The 23228-nt window shown below is 49.3% G+C and overlaps 1 protein-coding gene across 1 annotated transcript in view; it reads right to left on the minus strand.

Moving 5' to 3' along the window:
- Positions 1-72: 72 nt before the first annotated feature.
- The window catches only part of FBXW4 (F-box and WD repeat domain containing 4), a 93000-nt gene continuing 69844 nt past the window's right edge, over positions 73-23228 (minus strand). Inside the window, exons 6-9 of the mRNA XM_004370053.2 lie at positions 18416-18481; positions 1808-1948; positions 1119-1260; positions 73-914 (exon numbers count right to left, since the gene is read on the minus strand). Coding sequence (XP_004370110.2) covers positions 795-914; positions 1119-1260; positions 1808-1948; positions 18416-18481 — 469 coding nt within the window. The 3' untranslated portion in view covers positions 73-794. The remainder of the gene's footprint in view (positions 915-1118; positions 1261-1807; positions 1949-18415; positions 18482-23228) is intronic.

The raw sequence follows: 23228 nt of genomic DNA on the forward strand, positions 1-23228 counted from the left end.
ACCACCAGGGTCAGTGGGTGGTTTTCCTGAAGAAAAGAAACCTTTGTTCTTTGGGTCACTGAGCCATGAGGCTGGTCTCATCCTTCTGCAGAAGATACATCCCCTAGTTTGAGTCTGCCATTCCAGCTCCCTGGGGCCTCCTAGGACTGCCCAACCAGTCAGGAACCAGATCTGTGAACAATCAAGCTTTATTTTTACAAAAATGAAAATTGTACCATGTCTCAACAGCTGGCCTGAGGTAGGTCTGGCTCAGCACTACTCAAAACTGCTGGGTTTCCTTTGCCCGTTCATAGTTTCAAAGCAAAACCATAGTGCTCCAGGAATGAGCCCCAGCTCCAAAATCTTGGTCAAGGGTGAGGTCTGATTGAGGAGGTGGGGGGGTCGGGGGGTGCCAGCAGCTGGGGTATTGGCAGAGCCTCACCCCTCCTTCCAGGGAACGGGCAGAAAGGGGCCAACTGGGCAGCGTGGAGTACCTCACCTCACTCTGTAAGCTGGTGCTGACTCTCAGAAGGGTAGGGTGCAGGGTGGGCCTCAGGAAGCCAGATCTTTGCTCCGGCCAAACAGGGAAACAAGGCCCGGGCTCAGCTGCAGTCTCCCAAAGCAGCAGGTCCCTTCTCTCCAACTGGTTCCTGGGAGGGACTTCATCCTGGGTAACCCACAAGTCCCCAAGCACTGTGGTCACAGGTGCAGGCGCACAGGCACAGCAGGGTAAGGGATATCACTGCACCTTCCAGGCAAGAGAGGTCCCTGAGAAGCTGGCCTCCTTGGCCCACAGGCTGGGGTGGCCCTGACTGTCATGGGTTTTGAAAGTCCAGGACATGGAGGTTGTAAGACAACGCAGCATAGAGATGCTTGGTGGTGAAACGCAGGCAGTACACAGGACTGCTGAGGGGGGTCGACGTCAGTGGGAAGGCCTGGAAAGGAAGGCCCAAGAAGTGGTGAGAGCTTTCCAAGAGGGAAATGGCAGAACCCTGACCCAGGGTCCTCAGGCCTATGTGCCATCATAACTTCCCCCAGGCCCTTCCAGGCACACCCTTGGCCACATACCCACTCCCAAGATGTAGCCCGTAATAATGAGTCCCGCATCCTGGCGGCTGGAAGGTGGGCAGGACACTTACATGCAGACAGGCTCTTTGACGCCGGTCCCACAGCCGCACAACGCCGTAATAGGAGGAACCGGTGGCCAGCAGGTGGTTCCCATCTGTCTGCAGGCAGTACAGGGTGCTGTCGTGGGGCTCCTCCCACTCCATGACACACTTCCTGTCCAGAAAGAGGAGATGCAGGGGGAGGTTTGGGAATATCCTCCACCCCAGCTTCCCCAGGAGAAGCTCAGGGGAGGGTTAGGGAGTTATTCTGGGCTATGAGACAGAGAAGGCTGAATCACCATATTCTTTAAAAAGCAAGCCTAATGGGGAAAGCATCTTCTGTAAAGGTGTCACACACCAAGCCCCAGACCACAGGGCAGATTCTGTCCTCACTTGTGTTTCCCATGGCCGGCAGCATGTCGTGGAACTCGTGAGGTGGACAGGAAAATCAAGACCTCCAGAAAGGGCTGGGCCAATACCCTGATGGCTCCCGAGGGCTCTGGAACACTGGCCATCATTAGGACCTGTTGGCTGCAGTCCCCCGGGCCAGAGGAAACAGTGTCCCAGGGGAGTCTAAGCATGATATGATCTTGCTGGCCCCTCTCTACCCAGCCCCTGATATGGAGTCTCTGCCTTCACTCTTGAGCTGACCTAGGGCTGGAGCAAGGACTAGGACTGCATGGGGCACCCATCACCTTTCCACCTCTGGCCAACACACTCACCGGACACTGGTGCGGAGGTCCCAGTAGCGAACATAGGTGTCGTAGCCACAGGACAGGAGTGTAGAAGGGGTTTCATACATGACGTCCAACACCCCAGCCCCTGGGGGAAAGTCACTGCCCAGGTGTGTCATCAGCTGCCCACTGGGGAGAGAGAAAGGGCAGAGGCTGTCCCACCTTAGCCCTTCAAATGGAATCAGAGCTTGGGAAATGCAGCTTTCCTTCCTGAGCTAGAATTAGAATCCCTCAGGAAGGGGGCTGAAGGAGAGGCCCCAGACTCTGCCCCTCCCCCAGGGTCTCCTAGCCCCAGCTAAAGGCCTCGATCAGATGCCCGCAGCCCCTCCATCACACCTGCAGGCTGGCTGCCCGCCGCCAGCCACTCCTTCTCAGGGCGATGAATGGGCCTTGCTAAAGGGGTCAGCCCCCCTCACACACACACTTCGTTACTTTATACTCCTTGATCCTGCAGGTCATGCAGTTCTGAGCTGCCCGAGTCCAATGCCTTAATTCCCGCCTGTAATCTGGGGCTCAAACCTCGTTGGGGATAAAGACCACACAAAGGGAGAAGGGGAGTCCCAGGAGATGTTAAAACAAGTAAACACCTTTGTGTCCAGGGAGAGAAATCGCTGAGAAAGCAGCTTAGCGGGCTGGTCCCTGGTGTTCCTGGCCCGGCTGGCCCCCAGCCCAGGGCTCGCACGCTCTGTGATCACAGCCCCCAGCCTGCTGAGCTCCAGCCTGCTCCCCCACCCTCGCCCCTCCCGGGGCCGGGAGCAGATTACTGAGAAGAACAATTTCTTTGTGACTGTAATTCCCTCCGTGACCGCGGCAGTGGGCAGACCCCTCGTCCTGATGCCAGACCCCTAGCAACCACATAGGGGGGCCTCCTGGCCCTAGCAACTACCCCTCAACATCAAGTGCACCCGCTAATCCCTGTGACTAGGGGAAGGGCAGAAGTGTTAAGTGATTGAATGATTGGGGGGAATGAAGGAGAAGAAGGTAACCCTCCAGGCACGACCCCTTGGCTTCATCCAAGAGATGCTGGGCTCTCCTCCATGACAGGACAAGAGAAACAAGGCCATGAACATGTCACAGGGAGGCCCAGGAAGAGGCTCTGGCATGGGTGGGAGAGGACTTCATGGTCCCACCCTCCCAGCTTTGTCCTAAGCAGCATTTCAGCAAAGGGCTGGAGGCAGCCAACGCTGCCAGCGCCATGGCTGAATGCAGACTGGTCCAGTCCTTCCATCTCACAGAGACCCCGACCCTCTGCCCGCTCCTCCCAAGTGAAGCCATCTTCCCTGAAGGCTGAAGGAGTCAAGGGAGGAGGCTGTGCAGGATTCCCTTCTGCCCACTCTGCCTGCCCCTTTGGGCCCTGGACAGTGAGGTGACTCCCTCAAAGAGCACAGCTGCTGTCCAGTGGGGAGTTGGGCCCTAAGCCAGCACCCCTAACCTGCACTCAGCTTCCTCCCCAGGGAAGTTCTCTTCCTCCAGTGTTGGCCCGGGGCTAGATGGTACTAGCCTCTGTCTGTTGAGAGGATCCTGAGAGGGATGAGGCAGAAAGCCTTCTCCCTAGATCAGCATCCCCTAGATATCACTGACCTAGGCTCCCAGAGAACTGCCGTCCCAGGTGGGTTATCCGTCAGCCACCCTGGGCGGCAGGAGCTCTGCAGAGGGCTCACTTTCTCTCTCTCTCTCTCTCAAGGTACGCATGTACATTTGTGCATGCCCAGTAAGAACTGTTCTGGTCCACAGTTCTCCTCCCTCTCCTTCCAGATTTGGGGGCCCTGCTGCCTCCATTAGTGAGGCCTTCAGGAATGACTGAGGAGCTCTCCCCTTTAATCTACAGAAGTAATTTCATGTTTGTCTGTTTGAAATAGAAGATGAAAGGCAATGGGGTTTGGGGAGAGTGAATCCTAGCATGGCTCCACCTGCCCAGCCCTGGTCCCAGGGTTCAGTGGGAAGGAGGGCTGGGCACCCATGGGGCTGCAAAGGGGCACACCCAGACTGAGTTTCTGACCTGGCCACTGCCCCCAATGGAACATGTCATGGCCATAAGTCTCTGTAACAAGAAATACAGAACAGTCCAAGGGCCTCCACCCTCTGGGGGAGGCCCAAGGGCCCTAGGGAGCACCAGCCCCTGGGGGCACGACAAGTGCTGAAAGCCCCTATCTGCCAGACCAGCTCAGCCAGATGGCTGAGGAGTTTCTCCTGCACTGTTCTCTGAAACGGCCACACACACTTTAAATGGGCCAATAAAAAGATACAATTTCTTTTGCCTCTGGGCTCAGGGCCCTGGAGGCTCTGTTATGCAGTGTCCGTGAGGTTAAGTTCAGAGCATAAACTGACACACCAGGCTCTGGGAAATGGCCCATCTCTTCAAATAGCAGCCCAGCGGTGCCATAGGAGCCCTGCTGGGGCTTTGATTTGGGAAAACAAACAGAAACGGCACCGTGGGCCCTTCAAGGCCCCCACCCCAGGACCAATTTAAGTAGAAAACTCTGGCTCAACTGCTGTGGAGGAGGGAGAGATCAGCCCGACAATAGCCCCAAACTTTGGGGGGAAGGGGGACAAAACAAGCTGTCTCCTCATCCCCTCCTCCTGGGCTCCTTTTCTTACTGCAAGTGTGTTCTTGTAAAAACGATTAGATTGCAATTTGTATAACGTGGTGACCCCCAAATTCAGACATTTCACCCCTTTTCTCTGGAAAGAATGTTAAGAATGCTTCTCGGCCTCTCACTGTGGGGGGTGGAGGGGGGTGCAGAGCCTTGGCTGTCGCACAACTTGTGTGGGAACAAGGCTGCGGCTCAGAGCCCCAGGCCAAGTTGGGAGCAGGGCTGAGTCTGTCACTATAGAAGGCCAGACAAAAAGTCCCTTCCCTTCCAGCTCCTCTGGACAAAGCCCAAGCCTCCAGGAGCCACAGAGGACTGGGGGGCCTCCACACCCCAGCCTCCCCCAGCCTGACTCTGGCAATTCTCTCTCGACCCAGGGAAAGATAAAGACAGATGGGGCTGCCCCTGTGAGCCTGAGGAATAAGACCCAGGCTGGGGAGGGGGCAGCTGAAGTAGACCTGTCCCCTTGGCCCTGGCTATGTGCAGGCTTCTCCTGCGAGCCTGCGAGTACCTGGGCAAGAAAAAGCGAGCAGTGGGGCCATGCCCGAGGGGTCCCTTGAAAAGGGAATCAGGTAAGGAGCTGCAGTTGCCCGGCCCAGCCCACCCTGCTGCCTGGGTGATCCTTCTGAAGCTGGAGAGGAAAGGAAACGAACTTCCTGACAGCCAGGGAGGTGTTTAAATAAGATACCAATACCACATCACCTTCTTTGTGGGGACAGATGACTGGAGATAGAAGACCTGGATTTCCCCTGGGAGAGTCAGGCCCACCCTCTGCCCTCCTCCAATCCGAGTGCTGAAAAGCAGGGGAACCTGGTGCCCTGCTTCACTCCAGTAGGTCCCCCTTCCTCCTCTCATCCCAGCACCACACCCGCCATCCCAGCCTGGCCTGTCTGAGCACCCCCACCAGCCACGTCCCATAGAAAGTCCTCCTGTACTGAGATACCTCAGGCCCACACCTAAGACTGCCCCTGGCTCCCACACCATTTTACAGCCATTTTTAACATACTGGCTTCCTGATGGTGCTCCCTGGAGATCCTATGGGTGCTCCTTCCTGCATCTGTTTGGGTGCGAGGACACCCCATCTGTCATGTGCTACCCTGAAATGCAACAATGGCTTCTAAGGGAAGAAAGTGACAAACAGTTCATTTCCTACATCTCCTCTGCTCTGGGGGACAGATGGCCTGAAGGTATAAGCTGGGCCCAACATGGTCACAAGAGAATGAGAAGGTCTCCTTTCCTTCCACTCCTCCCTCCCTGTCTTCCCTCCTTGATCAACAACCATTTATTGAGCACCTTCTATATACAAGGCATTGTGCTTGACAGACACTGCAGAGAGACGTGAGCAGTGACTTTGAAGAAAACATTGTCCCTGCCCTCAGGAGTTTTCAGTCCAGTAAGGGAGAGAAGTCTGAATCACGTATACAACTAACTGAATACAAAGTGTGACTGGGTAGGTACAATAGAGATATAACAGAAAGTTCTGTAAGAGGACAGCTAAGAGAACATCTCTGGCTGGGAGTGTTGAGCTGATTCTTCAGTGAGTGACAGGACTGTGACAGTGACAGGAGGAGGCACTGTGGGTAGAAGGAACAATGACAACAAGGGTACAAAGGGGAGGCAGCTGGGCTGTTTGGGCAGTGGTCAGCAATCCAGCTCAGCTAGAGGCTTGGGTAGGTGAGGGACGGGAGAGACCAGGCTGGTGGGATCTGGCTTCCAGACCATGGCAGGCTTTCAAGTCCACACTCCTCACCTGGTATTAATTCTTTGAGTGGCAGACAGCAGTAAGGCCTTTGAGCAAGGAGTGACTGTCCTAGTCCAGCTTCCTAATTTCAGATAAGGAAACCTACAGCCCAGAGAGGAAGTGTGACTTTTTTAAAGTTCTACAGCAAGAAAGGACTGAACTTCTGGAAAACCAGTCTGGCAGTAGCATTCAGGGCTGACAGGGACAGAGGGAAAGAAGTTAGAGGTCCTGCTCCCTATGTTTGCTTAGGCCAGATGAGAGTGCTGTATGTGTTATGTGATGGCAGAGTAACTACCACTGCAGCTGCAGCTCACATATATTGAGTCCATACTGTGTGTCAGTAGATACATGAGGTAAGTTTTCTTGACCCCATTTTACAGATGAGAAAACTAAGGCTCAGCTGTCACACACCTAGTAAGCGTTAAAGTCAGATCTGCATGCTCCAAGGTATATGGTATTACCAGTAGCACTCCCCGCCTTCACAGACAACACAGTCACTTGGTCACTGCCCCCTCAACATCATCTATCCAGCTGCACAATCTGACTTTCTCCCAAGACACCCAGGGCCACTTTCAAGCCCTTGCCTATTCTTTGCAGGCCTCCCCATCTCCCACATGCCAGGGAATCAAGAGGGCAGATGGTCCCAGCTGTAACAATGAAGTGGCAAAGGTAGAGCCAAGGGAAAACCAATGGAAGCTTTGCTTGCCCCAGCCCCATCAGGTGAGAGGAAAAGGGCCCTTGCCAAGCACACAGCTCTTACGTGCATGTGTGTGTGTGCAAGTGCACACACCCCCAGCACCCACCCGCGCACACATGTTCAGACACAATGGCTCAAAGGCCAGGCGGTCGGGCAGCCCACTTTGTACTGCTAACAAGGGGGACCGTAATTACAGGAAGGGGCAGCCGGGCAGATAAAAGGATACAAAATTTCAACATCTGTTGCCATAAAGGGATAAGGAGAAGTGAAACGCAAAGTATCAGTTTGGTGTCAGCAGGCAGAGAGCCAATTTCAAAGAGTTCAGGGGACAGAGGGGACAAGAAAGAAAGAGGAAAGGGGGGAGAAAGAAAAAAAGAAATTACAGGGTTCCTTGAAGAGGTAAAGAAAAAAGAAAATGAAAAAAGCTGCCAGTAATACTTTCAAAGGAGAAGGCAGGTACTTTAAAGAGGGGCAATTCCGGTAATCACCCTGACTGAGGGCCAGGCCCCCTGCACGGGGTGGGGGCGGAGAGACGAGGGCAGAGACAAAGCGACACCTGGGGCACAGTGGGCACTAAGAATGCCCTCAAAGCAGTCCACCAGGGCTCAGGACAAGCTTCTCCTCCAGAAAGTTCAAAGGGCCTCCTCTCAGGTGCCCCTTGCCACTCCCCGTACCATCAAATGCCCTAATATTCATCTTGTGCTCAGTCCAGCTCAGAGGGGGCGCTATACCAGGCAACACTGCGGCTAACAAGGTGGTCCTTAGGAGTGCTCTAACACCCATAAGGTTCACCACCTGCAGCCACAAGGATCAAGGAGGGCTTCATGGTTGAGGTGCTCTTTAGGCTGAAAAGTGGGCAGGATTTCATTAGGCAGAGATGGGGTATTCCAGACATTAGGGTCAGCCTGAGCAAAGGCTCAGAGGGGAAAAATATTGGGCACCTGTCAGAATGGGTGAGAAGTCTATTCTGCCCCTGCCTTTGGTGAGAAATGGGAGTTACAGGGGCTTTAGGATGAAATAGAGTAGTGGGGAGCTGGGGATGACCCTGGCCTGCAGGAGAAGGGGAGATGAGGGGTGTATGCAGGGCATGCATATGGTCACACATACAGGGCAGCACAGTGCCCAGCCAAGGACTCGAACCCTCAATGCTCTAGGAGTAGCCAGGTCACCAAAGCCTACCCCAACCTCCTTCCCTACCCCACAGTGCCCAGGCTGGCTTAGAGCTGTGGCTGGACCCACTGTGACACCTTCAGCTCTGGGATTACAAACCTCTCCATCCTGGTGCCCACAAGCCCACAGTCACAGGGGGGCCCAGCTCTGCCCTGCTCTCAGGGCACTAATGATAGATCCAGCTCCAATGCTCCTTGGTGGAAAAGACAAAACCCACAGCAAGAGCAACGCCAAGGAGGGGTTGGTGGGTGGGATGTCAGGGCAGTCAGGTCCACCTAGGCTTTCCAGCAGCCAGCAGGTGTGCCACACAGTCAAACACTTGGCACCCTCCCTGGGACCCAGCCAAGGACCCTGCTGAGATGCAGACAGAGAGCACAAAACAGGCCTTGATACCTCCAGACCTCAGGCTCAGGAACGGGATGGCTCTGGCATAGTACCTCAGGGCCTGATGGGACAACAGGGCCTAGTTGGGACACTTGAGTGGCTGGCAGTGCCTGTCAAAATGAGGTGTAGGAGTTCTTGGTACTACACCCTTGGGGGCTGGGGGTTGGGCCTGAAGACCATCTACTCTTGGAAGCTCTGGCACCTCCAGGTTCAGTGAAGGACTGCCATCTTTCTCCCCACTTGGCTTAGATTAGAAATCTTCTATCCTCAGGCCCAGCTCCAGGAGAGGGAAAGGCAGGAAGGGAAAAATGGCAGCATGCCCAGGGCAGCACCCTGACTGTATGCTCCAGCCAGCACCTCCGCCCTCCCCCAGCCAGCCCAGCCCATAGAACAGAGAGGCCTGAGGGTCTGGATGGTATGAAGGGCTGAGGGAGCATGGTGACCCTGATAGGGGTCCCCAAGCATTTTGAGAAGTAGCCCAGGCTGTCTGAGGGTGGGTACCTGAGAGATACACAGGTGGACACGGGGAGGGTACCACCTCTGGGAGCGCTGGTGTCTGGAGGGAAGCCTCCGCCTCTGAGGTATGTCCCAGCTCTCCCAGCATCCCAAGGACAGCCCCTGGAGAGGCGATGCTCAGAGCCAAACTGCCCCTCCAGTACTCCCCCTGACCCCATAGCACACACATAAAAGAGAAAATCCAGGAGCTCCTCAAGTTTCAGCTGTGACAGGTTAAAAGCAAAGAATCCACCCAGCACCACACACCACCCAGCCGCTAAGTCCTGCTGGCGATGTTGTTCCACCTTTCAGATTGGCCTGTCAGTCAGGCTTTGGTGTTATTGAAAGATCAAACTCTGTCCTGCCTGTTCATTACCTTAATCCTATTTTCTACATGGCTTTATCATCTGCTTGTGCTTCTCTGGGAAAGACAGCTACAAACAGTCGTCCTGTCCACCCGCTTCCTCCCTCCAAAAGCGGATGTCTCCACCAGGGCATCTTTCCCTCAATCCCTGCACCCGCTCTGTCCTCCAAGCTTCCCTGGGGACAGGACAGACGTTGAAACAAGGCCCTGGCTCCTGTGAGTGGTGAGGTGGAGAGTCTGGGGGAGTCTTCTTCTGGAGAGAAGACAATGTCGAGTGGCTCCTGGGCCGCCTGCCGCAAGCAGTAGAGCCCACAGGCAGCCAGAGGAGGCTGTGCACCTACGGCACAGCTGCTGCTTGTACGGCTTCCCTGCGAATCGAGGCCCTGAATGTCTAGCGCCCATTCTCACTTGGGTGCTTTCTGGGTTCAGTAAACACCCAGTGTTTTGGATTAGTATGGTCTAGGGATTTAAAAAAAAAACAAAAAACACCTGTTGCTGTTGAGTCGATTCCGACTCATAGCCACCCTATAGGACAGAGTAGAACTGCCCCATAGGCTTTCCAAAGAGCTGCTGGTGGATTTGAACTGCTCACCTTTTGATTAGTAGCCTGAACTCTTAACCACTTTGCCACCAGGGCTCTGGGGATTTCAACAGAGAATGTCATTCAAAGAGTTGGTGGCTTAGAGCTCCATCTGTGCCCAGGAGCACCCTCACCAAGGTGAGCACAGGCAGAAGAGGCCACTCAAAGATTATTCAACCTTTGAGATACAGCTGGGCCGTTGTGGGGCACGTAGACCATCCCTCACCCCTGGCTTGTCCAACATCCTAGGCCCAGGCTGGTGATGGTGCCAAGCCACAATTGACTTTCAGCAGAAATGTCCATCTCTGTGACCCGCAGCCTTACTGTCGAGAGCCTTCTCCGTGCCACGAGGTCAGCAGGTCCTCCTCCCGCCCAATGGTCACAAGGGCCACAGATTTTTTGAGGATTAAAAGGCTGAGCCTCCACAAACTCCAAGGTACTTGTGTGGATGACTGTGGGTGGGGAGGAAGAGAGGGAAGGAGAAGACAGCTCGCATTGGTTGAATGCCCCTGAGGTGATAGGCACAGTGCAGCGCACTTTTTCCGAAAGTTTTTTTCTTCCCCCCACCCCCCACCCCCCACCCCATACTAGTTCTGTTAGGAAGGGATAATTAATTCCTATTTTACAAATGTGGAAACCGAGGCTCAGAGAGGCCCTAGGTCACAGAACTAATAAGCTGCAGAGCTAGTTCTAGAACCCAGGTCTGTCCGATCACACAGCCTGTGCTCCCTCAATGGTTCTTCATAGCCTCCCAGTCACACACTCCCTAGTATGCTTCTTCCACCACCAGGGGAGGGACTCCCCTTGTCTTTGCTTCATTCAGAAGGAAGAGGGGCCAGTGGCAGGAGGTTTGCCAGGATGGATTCATGGGAACAACTTTCACAGACTGCAGGAAATAACATCCCACAGCTATAGAACAAAGGAATCTCGGGAGTTTTAGCTATGCTGGCAACAGTGTGATTCGACTACTGGCTACATTAACAAAAAGAGAATATCTAGAATGAGGGAGGTGATAACATCTGCCACTCATCAGATCACACCTTGTCTGTTCAGTGCTCATTTGTGAATACCCCATTTCAAGAGGGATTAAAACCAGATCAATTTAGAGAAACTTTCAGATGAGAATAGTCCTGAAACCAGTGTGAGGCCAACACTGTTGGTCACTCATCCAGCCACTCCTCACTTTCTTTCTTGTGGACCATACCCTGATTCTGCCATGCCATGTGCATGGGGGGAGTAGAGCTTGGCCCTTCCCCAGGTCCAGGAAGTCAATCTTGATTGGTCATTCCATTCTCCTTGCCAGGGTATGGTTTAGAGTGAGCATGGGACGCAATTTTAGCTCAGCAGATGTGAGCAGAAGTCTGCTTGGGGGGTCCTGGGAAAGGCTTCCTTATCTTAAAAAAGACCCCAGGCAGGGACATATCCTCTTCCTTCCTTCTTTCCTTTGGGAGCTGCCTTATGAGTTGGTGGAACTGCTATAAACAAGCCTGAGGGCAAGGGCAAAAGCTACCTTGACCAAAGGACTAATGGACCACAGCTACTATGGCCTCCACCAGACTGAGTCCAGCACAACTAGATGGTGCCTGGCTACCACCACTGACTGCTCTGACCGGTGTCACAACAGAGGGTCCTGGACAGAGCTGGAGAAAAATGTAGAACAAAACTCTAACTCACAAAAAAGGACCAGACTTACTGGCCTGACAGAGACTAGAGAAACTCAGAGTATGGCCCCTGGACACCCTTTTAGCTCAGTAATGAAGTCATTCCTGAGGTTCACCCTTCAGCCAAAGATTAGACAGGCCCATAAAATGAGACTAATGGGGCACAACAGTCCAGGGGCAAGGACGAGAAGGGAGGAGGGGACAGGAAAGCTGGAAATAGGGAACCCAAAGTCAAGAAGGGAGAGTGCTGACATGTCATGGCGTTGATAACCAATGTCATAAAACAATATGTGTACTAACTGTTTAATGAGAAACTATTTGTTCATAAACCTTCATCTAAAGTACAATTAAAAAAAAAGCTACCTTGACTAGGATGGCAAACCAGAAGCTGAGGAGAATACATGGGCCCTCATGGTCTCATTGAAGTACCCATCAACCCTGGAACCACCAACTTCCCAACTTCTGACTCCTTGTCATTTAAGATAATAATAATAACTTTATTTCTTGAGCCACTTGGAATTAGGTCTTCATTACTTATAGCCAAAAGCACCCTAACTGATTTACTGTGTTCATGAGGAACAAATGAAGGACTAAGGACTTTGGCCTGGAAAAGAGAAGAGCCTGGAGGAGTAGGACCAAAGTTTTCAGATATGTAAAGGCCTATCCTTCAGAGCAGAGGTTCAACTTGCTTCTTGTCCAGCCAGGATCACAGCTCCAGGAACCCTCAATAAAAAGCAGGCATTCTAACTCTCAGACCCAACCAAAGATGTAATGAGTTGTTTTGGGAAGGAGCAAGTTTCCTGTCCCTGTGGTTAGATGACCATCAGAAGAGAACTTTGTAGGAAAAAACTATGTTTAATTAAAACGTCTCATGTGTTAGAAATCCTTGGGAAAGACTGACTATAGAATGGATTTTTCAGAAGAGAAATATGGTTAACATTTTTCTAGGGAGATGGAGAGAGAAGAAGAAGACAAACAAAGCCAGGGCAACTGAGGTAGGAGGCAGACAAGAAAAACACATCTTCACTGCCACTGTGTGTGGTAGCATTTCAAAGACAGAATGTCAGAGCCTAGGGATAGGCGAAGAGTTCTTAGACTTGACACCAAAAGCAGGGTCTATAAAAGAAAAAGTTGATAATTTGGATTTCATAAAATTAAAAACTTTTGCTCTGCAGAAGACCCTGTTACGAAGGTAAAAAGACAAGCTACAGACTGAAAGAAAATATTTGCAAACCATATATCTGACAAAAGACTTATATCTGGAATATATGATATAAAGAACTCTCAAATGCAACAGTAAAAAAAAAATTCAGTTAGAAAATGGGCAAAAGACATGAACAAACATTTAACCAAAGAGGATATACAGATGGCAGATAAGGACATAAAGATGTTCAACATTATTAGCCATTAAGAAAATGCAGATTAAAACCACAATAAGATATTACACACAGCTAAAATAAAAATAGTGACAGCACCAAATGCTGGTGAGGATGTGCAGAAACTGGATCACTCAGACATTGCTGGTGGGAATGTAAAATGGTAAAGATATCCAGGAAAATAGTTCAGTAGTTTTTAAAAAAAACTAAACATATACTTAACAAATGACCCAGCAATTGTACTCCTGGGTATTTATCCCAGAGAAATGAAAACATACGTCCACACAAAAACCTATACACAAGTGTTCTGTAGCTGTAGTTGCAATAGTCAAAAAATTGAAAACAACCCAAATGTCTTTCAATGGGTGAGTGATTAAATAAACTGTGGTACATCCATTCCATGGACTACTACTTAATAAAAAAGAAAGAACCACTCCTAGGTATATACCAAAAAAACCTGAAACCAGAGACTTGTACACCAATGTTCATTGTAGCACTATTCACAATAGTCAAAAGGTGGAAACAACCTAAATGCACATCAACAGATGAACGGATAAACAAAATGTGGTACATACCTACAATGGAATACTATTCAGCTAGTAGGAGAAATGAAGTCTTGATACATGCTACAGTATGGTTGGACTTTGAAGACGTTATGCTGACAGAAATAAGCCAATCATGAAAGGACAAGTATTGTATGATCTCACTTATATAAAAAGACAAGAAAAGGCAAATGTATAGAGACCAAAGTTTATTAATGGTTACCAGGGGAGGAGGGAGGGGGGAAATGGGGGGTTAACAGTGATGGAAAAATCGCATCAATTAAGGGTAGGGTTGCAAAGCTGATTATTGTAATTATTGTCAATAAGTTGTACACCTGTAAAAAGTTGAATTGGCAAAAGTTGTGTGACAGATGTATTTACAACAATGATTAAAAAAAGAGTAGCTTTTGAGGCTGCTTATGTACAACCAAACACCTCACAGGATTTGGTTCCTGGTTTGGAGGTTTAGGGTCATGGTTTCATGGGACATTCCAGTTAATTGGCCTAATAACGTGCTTAGTGCTTCTGTTCTACCTCCTAGTTTGTTGTGTAGTGTCTGGGGTCTTAAAAGGTTGAAAGTGGCCATCCAAGGCACAAAAATTGCTCTCTATTCACCTGGAGCAACAAAGGAAGGAAAGTCAGGAATAGGAGGACATGGAATGTGTGGCTAATAGCCTCCATGAGTTAACTGCCTTCTTTGCCATGAGACCAGAAGAACTAGATGGTGCCCGGCTACCATTACTGAACATTTTGATCAAAGATTCCATAGATGAAACCTGATCAAAAGGGGGAAAATGCAACAGAATTTCAAATACTCATGGGCTCTAGACTTTCTGGAGCCATGGAGGGTGAATGAACTCCTGAAAATATTGCCCTGAGATCATCTTAAACCGTATATCAAAAATATCTCCTGAAGTAATCTTAAAACCAAACAATAGTTTAGCTTAACTGGTAAAATAAGGTGTGCCTTGACCATTATGCTCTTTTAAGAACTATCTATATGGGATCAACTGACAACAGCAACTCGAAAGATTGGATAGGACCTTAGGGGACGGTGAGTTTATGTTAATGAGGGAGGAACAACTCAGAAAAAGAGGGTTAAGAATGGTTGCACAATTTGAAGAATGTAATTAATATCACTAAATTCTACATGTAGAAACTGTTGAACTGGTATATGTTTTGCTGTGTATCTCCTCAACAACAACAACAAAATAAATAAAATTTAGAAAAAAAAGAACCATTGTTAACACACGACTTCAATGAACCTCAAAGGAACTACACCGAGTTTTAAGAAAAGCCAATATCAAAGGGTTACATACTGTACGATTCCATTTATATAACATTCTCAAGATGATAAAATTACAGAGATGGAGAACAGATTAGTGGTTACCAGGGATTAGGAGTGAGAAGGGAAGGAGGAGGTGAGAGGAATGGGTATGGCTATAATGGGGTAGCATGTGAGCTTTGTGCTGATGGAATGAACAGTTCTGTATCTTGATTGTGGTAGCAGTTATACAAATCTACACGTGATAAAATTGCAAAGAACTAGACACACACACACACAAATGAGTACATATAAAACTGGTGAAATCTGAATAAACTCTGTGGACTGTACCAATGCCAATTTCCTGGCTTTGATATTATACTATAGTTATGTAAGATGTTAGGGAGCCCTGGTGGTGCAAACAGTTAAGTGCTAGACTGCTAACTGAAAGGCTGGCAGTTCAAACCCACCCAGTGGCTCTGCGGGAGAAAGACCTGGCATTCTGCTTCCATAAGGATTACAGCCAAGAAAACCCTACAGGGCATTTCTATGCTGTCACATGGGTTCATTATGAGTTGAAATCGACTAGATAGCACCTAACAACAACAATGTAAAATGTTACATGGGTACCTCTCTGTCCCATTTTTGTAATTTCCTGTGGATCTGTAATTATTTCAAAATAAAAAGCTGGATAATAAATAAAAGGCAGATAATCAGATGGGAATGTGTCAAGCATGCCAAGGCAGAGAACCGTGAATAAAACTTGGATGAATTTTAATTGTTCTCTGTAATTCTTTTCTGCATCTGTAGGCCATTGTTACAGATTGAACTGTATCCCTCAAAAATGTGTGTCATCTTGGTTAGGCCATGATTCCCAGTATTGTGTGGTTGTCCACCATTTTGTTATCTGATATGATTATCCTATTGTTGTAAATCCTAACCTCTATGATGTTAACGAGGCAGGATTAGAGGCAGTTATGTTAATGAGGAGAGCCCTGGTCGGGCAATGGTTAAGAGTTCAGGCTGCTAAACAAAAGGTCAGCAGTTCAAATCCACCAGCCACTCCTTGGAAACCCTATGGGGCAGTTCTACTCTGTCCTACAGGGTCGCTATGAGTCAGAATCGACTTGATAGCAACGGATTTTTTATTTTTGGATGTTAAGGAGGTAGGTCAATATACAGGATTAGGTTGTATCTTGAGTCAATCTCTTTTGAGATATAAAGGAAAGAAGTGGGCAGAGAGACAGAGTGACCTCCTACCAACAAGAATGAAGCACCAGGAGATAAGTGTGTCCTTTTGACCTGGGGTCCCTGTGCTGAGAAGCTCCTAGACTAGGGGAAGACTGATGACAAGGACCTTCTCCCAGAGCCGACAAAGACAAAAAGCCTTCCCCTGGAGCTAGTGCCCTAAATTTGGACTTCTATCCTCCTAAACTGTGAGAGAATAAATTTCTGTTATAGCAGCACTAGATAACTAAGACAGAATTTGGTAACAGGAGAGTAGGGTGCTGCTCTAATGGATACCTAAAATGTGGAAGCGGTTTTGAAACTGTGTATGTGTAGAGGCTGGAAGAGTTTTAAAGAGACTAATAGTAAAAGCCTAGATTGTCTTGAAGAGACTGTTGGTAGAATTACAGATATCAAAGACAATTCTGGTGAGGGCTCGCAAGTAAGGAGAGCTGTAACACTGGAGACAGCACAGATGGTGAGAAGCAGCAGCAGAGAAACAGTAGCAGCAGCAGAGAAACAGTAGCAGCAGAACCAGGAGATCAGCACCAGATGGTACAGGAGTCGACCCATGGAGTGAGAGAGCCAACTGCCTTCGGGCAGGAGGCTTCCTGGTGGAGTGGGGTGTCTCCACTTATCAGTGGAGCTAGGCTTGCCAACCCATGGAGCAAGAGAGCTGAGTGACTTCTGGCCAAGGTTTACTGGTAGCATGGGGTGCCTCCAGGCACTTCTCAGTAGAGCTAAAGAGCTTTCGAACACTTGCCCGATCAGGGCAGATGTCAGGCCAAGGGGCCTAGAGGCCAAGGAACCAGGAAGCAAAAGCTGAAGAGACAAGAAGCATAGAAAGCAGAACTGCCTCAGTCTCAAAGGACAGGGCCACGACCTCTGGGGTCTCAAAGAGTAAATCCATGGCCTCTGGGGTTTCAAAGGTTGGGCCCATAGCCTCCTAGGTTTCAAAGAGTCAGGTCTTCACCAACTCAGTTCTGGAGTGTAGGGCTGTCTTTCACAAGTGCTAGTGGGATAAGGCCAGATCTACTGCCCAGAGTTGAGGGGGCGGGGCTGCCATGGCCAAAGGGCAGAAGAAGGTGGCCTGCCAGGGCTGAGGGGGTGGACTCACCACTCAGACAGACTAGTACAATGGGGCCGCCCAAATGCAAGGGAGCAGAGTTGCCCAGGGTAGAATGGCCTCTACCTAGAATCTGGAGAGTTTGGCCAACACCCAGAGTCTAGAGGGCAGGGCCATTGCCTAAATGGTCTCAGAGAACAGAGGATTATTTTCAAGCCTTGAGAGCTAATGTAATGTGTTCTGCTGACTTGCTTGGTGCCTGTCACCCCTTCTTTCCCTCCAATTTCTTCCATTTGTAATTGTCTACGCTGTGCCTTTTCTACCATTGTACTTTGGAAGCAGATAACTTGTATTCTAGATTTCACAGGTGAAGAGGAATTTTGCAGAAGATGAGATTTTGAACTCAGAGTTGATTTAAGACTTTTGGGATGATATGATGGGGTGAATGTGTTTTACAAGTGGCAAGGACATGAATTTTGGGGGGCCAAAGGGTGGAATGTTATGGACTGAACTGTGTCCGCCCAAAAGGTCTGTCATCTTGGCTAGGCCATGATTCCCAGTATTGTGTGGTTGTCCTCCATTTTGTGATCTAATGTGATTATCCTATTAAAGTAAATCCTAACCTCTACTAGGTTAATAAGGCAGGATTAGAAGCAGTTATGTTAATGAGGCAGGATTAGAAGCAGTTATGTTAATGAGGCAGGAGTCAATCTACAGGATTAGGTTGTATCTTGAGTCAATCTCTTTTGAGATAAAAAAGAGAGAAGCCAGCAGAGAGACAGAGGGACCTCCTAATGCCAAGTATGAAGAACAAGGAGGTGAGTGCAACCTTTGAACCCAGGGTCCCTGTGCTGAGAAGCTCCTAGACTAGGAGAAGATTGATGACAAGGACCTTCCCCCAAAGCTGACAGAGAGAGAAAGCCTTGCCCTGGAGCTGACACCCTAAATTTGGTCTTCTAGACTCCTAAACTGTGAGGGAATAAATTTCTCTTTGTTAAAACCATCCACTTGTGGTATTTCTGTTATAGCAGCACTCGATAAATAAGACAGCCATCTTCAAAATTTCTTTATTTTAAAAGAAAAAACAAATCCATGAGGTTAGATGGGATTTTATGTAGCCACATAGTCAGGCACTCGTCAGAGAAAAGTATCGTAAATCCAAATTGTTGTTATTATAATAAATTCTACATGAAACTATTTATCTGTTATAAATTACTTCAGCAGTCTCCTCAAGCTGCCCCAAATGATTCCATATGAGCAGGCACCACAGCTAAGGCTGCTGGTGGGCTTCAGAGCAGGGGTCCTTCCCAGCCCCTCCAGGACCACTCAAGCCAGCTAACTGAAGCAGGGGCTGGCTCAGCCAGTTCTTCCTTTTGCCTCCCTGGCTGCTCTGGCCCCACCCCCATTGGAAGCTGTTGTGAGCTCAGGAATCTCTTACCTGTTGAGGTCCCAGATTCTTAGGGGTGAGAAGTGCCCACAACAAGCCGTCCCTGTCACAAAAGAGCTGCCAAACAAAAGGAGAGCAGAGTCAGACCTGGCTTGTCAGAACTTGTGGCGGAAACGGCTACACAATTGGAAATGCTATCCTCATTTTCCAGGGAATGGTGGGGTTAAGCCAGAATGAGAGCAACAGCCAAGAGGGCCAACAGAGGACTTGTGGGAAGATAGCTGGGAGCATGGTGAGGGCTGGACCTCCCAGAGCTGCCTGGTCAGAGAACCCATGGGTTCAAGGCTACCAGCTTGCTGCTCAGATTGAGTGGTATGGTCTCTATTCACCAAAAAAGCATAATCTCTAGACGGGTAACTCTGAGCCCAAGGTGAACAAGCCTGCCGGGCTTGGCTATACGAACCCTGAGATCACAATGCCCATGGCACAGAACAGCTCTCCTGGGATAGGGAGTTGGGGACTAGAAGGCAGTGCCCTGGCTGGAGGTAGGGATGGCTGGGGGGCATTACTAAAGGTTTTAAAAGCTGAGAGAAGCTGGTAAGTGGTACAAGCACAGGGCAGGTGTAAAGGCTTCAGACTGGGAAAAGGAAAAACATGAAAGGTGAGTAAATCCCATGGATGGGGGTAGGGAGAGTGGGCAATGTGAGAAGCCAGGCAGCCAGGGTGCTGGGAGCGGGATGAGAGTCACGCAGTTTAGAAACTGACACACGCTACCACGAGGCAGGTGAGAAGGAACACTCTGACCATATTTCCCAGAGTGCCTCTTAAACCCCTCAAAAGTTCAACAAATATAATCTGCATCATTTCATTTTCAAGTAGAGGCACAAACCCAGTGTGAAGAAATCAGTACAATAGACAGGTTGGCTATAGTGCTAGGAGTAGAACTTGAACCTAGCTAGACCACTCCTTTGTTAGTGGATTTGGCAGGGGTGGGGAGGGGAAGGCCTTCAGGAACCTTGGGTTTGAAAACCTAAACAGCAAGCAAGAGAGTTGAAAGCAGTCATGTCACTCAGAAGCCCTGGGGCAGGGATGGGCCACGTCCCTACTTGTCTAGTGGAGGGCGGGTACTGGACATACTAATGACAGGTTAGCAATGTGGGGGCAGCTGCCCATCTTCCCTGGCCCAGCCCAGCACCTGTGGCTCTCTGATCCCAAGCGTGTCAGTGGGGAGATGGATTTCCGTAGTGAAGCCTCTCAAGAAGCCAGTGGCTTTGGCTATGCTGGGGAGTCTGGCCCAACAGTTGCTGATGGGGGAGACGTTAGTGTAGGCATTGGCCGAGCCACTGGTTTATAGTCAAAATTGCAGGGCAGGTGTCTGCTTTTCAATCCTAGGCTAATAATAAGGCCATGAGAACCACCCTGGGGTTCTACGCCTCAAGCAAAGACTTCCCCTAGGGACAACGCCCCCTTGACCCATAGGACTGCCAGCAGTCACTAAACTGTAGGGTTTCAGTGCCAACACGGTCATGCCCTTCATGCCCCAGATGACTCCCAGACTGGGAAGCAGCCACTGGACACTGAAGCCCCAAACTACAAAGCCAAGAGATGTTGCTCTCACCACCCTCCCCCCAACATTTTTTTCCTTAGGGTAATCCATTAATAACTGGTAAAGCCAATTACCGTGGGTTGGAAACATAATAGCCACTTGGAAATCATTCAAGCAGGCAATTGGGCTCTCCAGACTTTTGAGGGATGGGGGCAGGTGAGGGGCGCCAGCACAGACACACAGACATCTCTTGAGGAGGCTTGTGGCAGGCACCTGACTGGCCACAGGCCTAAATTAGCGTCAAGGTAAGTCAATAGAGAAGGAATGGGAGGGACCTGGAACGTTAATCCCTGCCACTCCCCCAGATCTGACCTCCCAGCAGGCTGGGTACAGGCGGGGGAGAAGTGGCAGCTATGAACACCTTCCCAGAGACTCCTGTCCTCCTCTATTCCTGCCCCGCATCCCTGGTCCTGTCCACCTGCCACCAAAGGAGGAGTGCCTCTTACCCTCATGCCCTACGAAGGGCTTTCTTAGCTGCCTGGTTATGGCACCCATAACATTTCTTACTAAAGCTGCCCTTTTCCCTTGCCTGACTTTGGTGGAGCAGGGAGGAAGGGAAAGTAGAGTGTGCCTGGCACTTAGGAGACTATAATAGTTTAGTCAAATTTGTTGTTGTTGTGTGCTGTCGAGTCAACTCCAACTCACAGCGACCCTATGTGATAGAGTAATGATGTCCGATAGGGTTTTCTAGGCTGTAATCTTTACAGGAGCAGATTGCCAGGTCTTCTTCCACGGAGCTGCTGGTGGGTTTGAACCACCGACCTTTCGGTTAGCAGCCGAATGCTCAACCACTGTGCCGTCAGGGCTCCTTTAATCACATTTAACACTCAGGAAAAACCACCTGAGCACCAGTGAGGCAGATTTTGAGCCAGGTTCTGCTGGGGGAACCCATATCAGGACTCATCTCCAGGCCACAGGGACGGCTCAGGACTCTTGGAGGTCAGGCTGGCTGCAGACACAGTCCTGCACACCTCCAACTACTCTCCAACACTTGCAGCCCTGCATGCCCTCCAATTCTTACGGCCTTTAGGAGGCATGATGCAAAAGCCACAGACCCTCCGCATTTAGTCCAAAGATTAAAAAGGTGTGTCCAGGTGCAGTATCTCCAGAGTTTGCGACAGACGTGGAGCAGAGAAAGAGAAGGAATTCACTACTCTGAACGCTCGAAGGATGCCTCACACCCCACAACAAGTCCCTGAGGTAGAGATAATTATTCCCATTGTACGGAAAGTGAAAGTAAAGCACAGCCAAGCTCCCATGAATTTACCCAAAACGCTGCAGCTGCACGCAGAACCACTGCCCACACACTCATACCCTTCTTCAGGACTCACCAGGTAAAGTGCTTTGAAAAAGGGGCCAGCAGGGTTGGATGTGTGCCTCAAAGACGGCCTTGTCACCCTCACTTCTCTAACCTCACCAGGTGATTCAGCCTGAGCATAATACCTTGTTCTGATCTCCTGCTTCATTCATATCAGCCTGATGTCTTCAGCCAGATTCCCTCCACATCCCTCACTGGGCTAAGCATGTCAAAGGTTCTCCATAAACACTTGGAGATGAACTAAATGGAAACATGTTCCATCACCTCCATGGCTCTTCCTAAGGACTCCTCAAAGAATCTTCCCCATTAAAAGGTCTTTGTTGTAACCTCAATTTAGAGTTTAAAGTTACTGAAAAAAAAAAAGCTCTTCTCAGAAAAGAAAGAAAATTCAAATGGCTTTTGCCCTCAGTCCTCAGGAGTATCCCAGGCACAGGGCCAGCAAACCTGTACTGAACAGGCAGCAAGGCAGGAGCTGGCAGCCCCCGAGGTGGGCTGACCATGCTTCCTCTGAGTCCTTACAATACTTCACTCTCTCCTCATAGGATGAATGGTAATTTTGGTTATCTTTCCATCTCCCCTTTGAGATCATGAACTGTCTGGTGCCTCCTGTGAACCCTAGTGCCTAGAAGTGCCTGGTCCCGAGGTTTACCTTAGCTAAGGCCAGGGGGCCCATAAGGTGGGTTGAGGTCTGGGTAAGGTCTGGGTAAGGTCTGGGACAGGTCTGGCTTCTGGTAGGGGATTTCAGGTCTGAAATGAATAGAGTTTATGGAGCCAGAATGACTTTTAGACCCTCAAGCTAAGACAGCAAATGAGCGAGAACATGGGGTGGGGGGTAGGGGGAGTATGTGTGTTTTGACATTGATTTTTAAGTATTGTTGGTAAACCTGCCATCACAGAGACAATCATCAGGCTCAAGAGGTAGATTCAGGAGTCCTCAAGATAGAGAAAGACTGTAGGAGAATTAAGAGTTCTGGTACTCAAGTTGAGGAATAGAAAATAACAGGACTTAGAAAAGAGAAGAGGAAGGTAAGGAGGAAAATCAGTTCGGCATGGGCAGGGTGAAAGGATAGTAGATTCTTGGCTGCCTCCGCTATAGCTTAGGCCCTCTTACTAACACTAGTACACCTTCTCCTCACTTATCAACTATCTCTTGATCCCAACATTTTGCATTTACGACAACAGTAAAAAAATCTACCATCTGACTATTTTGTGCATTAATGACATACGTCTGGCAGTAACGAATGCCAAGGTGCGAGGCAAGAACAACACTGGCTGTGATGGTTCAGGTTATGTGTCAGCTTAGCTGGGCCATGATTCTCAGTGGTTTGGCAGTTATGTAATGATGTAATTTGGCAGATACATAATGATGTAACTTGGCAGTTATGTAATGATGTAAACTGGCAGTTATGTAATGATGTAATTTGGCAGTTATATGATGATGTAGTCATCCTCCATTTTGTGATCTGATGTGGTCATCCTCCATTTTCGCATAACACCAATTTCACATAATGACCTGGTCTTTGCAACTTAACAATGTTGATAAGTGAAGAGAGGGTGTGATTTATTGAGCACTTACTATGTGCCAAGTGCCAAGCAAGTATTTTAAAAGCATTATTCCATCTAACCTTCACAACCCTATGAAGTAGGTATCAATTTCCCTATTTTACAAATGACGAAACTGAGGCACAGAGAGGTAATGTGATTTGCTCTAGCTCACAGGTAGCAACTAGTAGGATTGGAATTTGAACCCAGTTGGTCTTGATTCCAGAGCCCAAGATATTATACCATTCCTCGTGCCATAACTTCTCAGAGGGCTGCATTTCAAGAGTTAGTCTCATTTATATCCCCAATACCTAGTAGAATGCCTGACACACATTAAACCCTCAAATGATTATTGAATGAATGAATGAACGAATGGCTCCTCTTGGAAGAAGAAAGAA

Source organism: Trichechus manatus, unplaced genomic scaffold (genome assembly GCF_000243295.1).
Source record: "Trichechus manatus latirostris isolate Lorelei unplaced genomic scaffold, TriManLat1.0 scaffold00007, whole genome shotgun sequence".
Taxonomy (NCBI): Eukaryota; Metazoa; Chordata; class Mammalia; order Sirenia; family Trichechidae; genus Trichechus; species Trichechus manatus.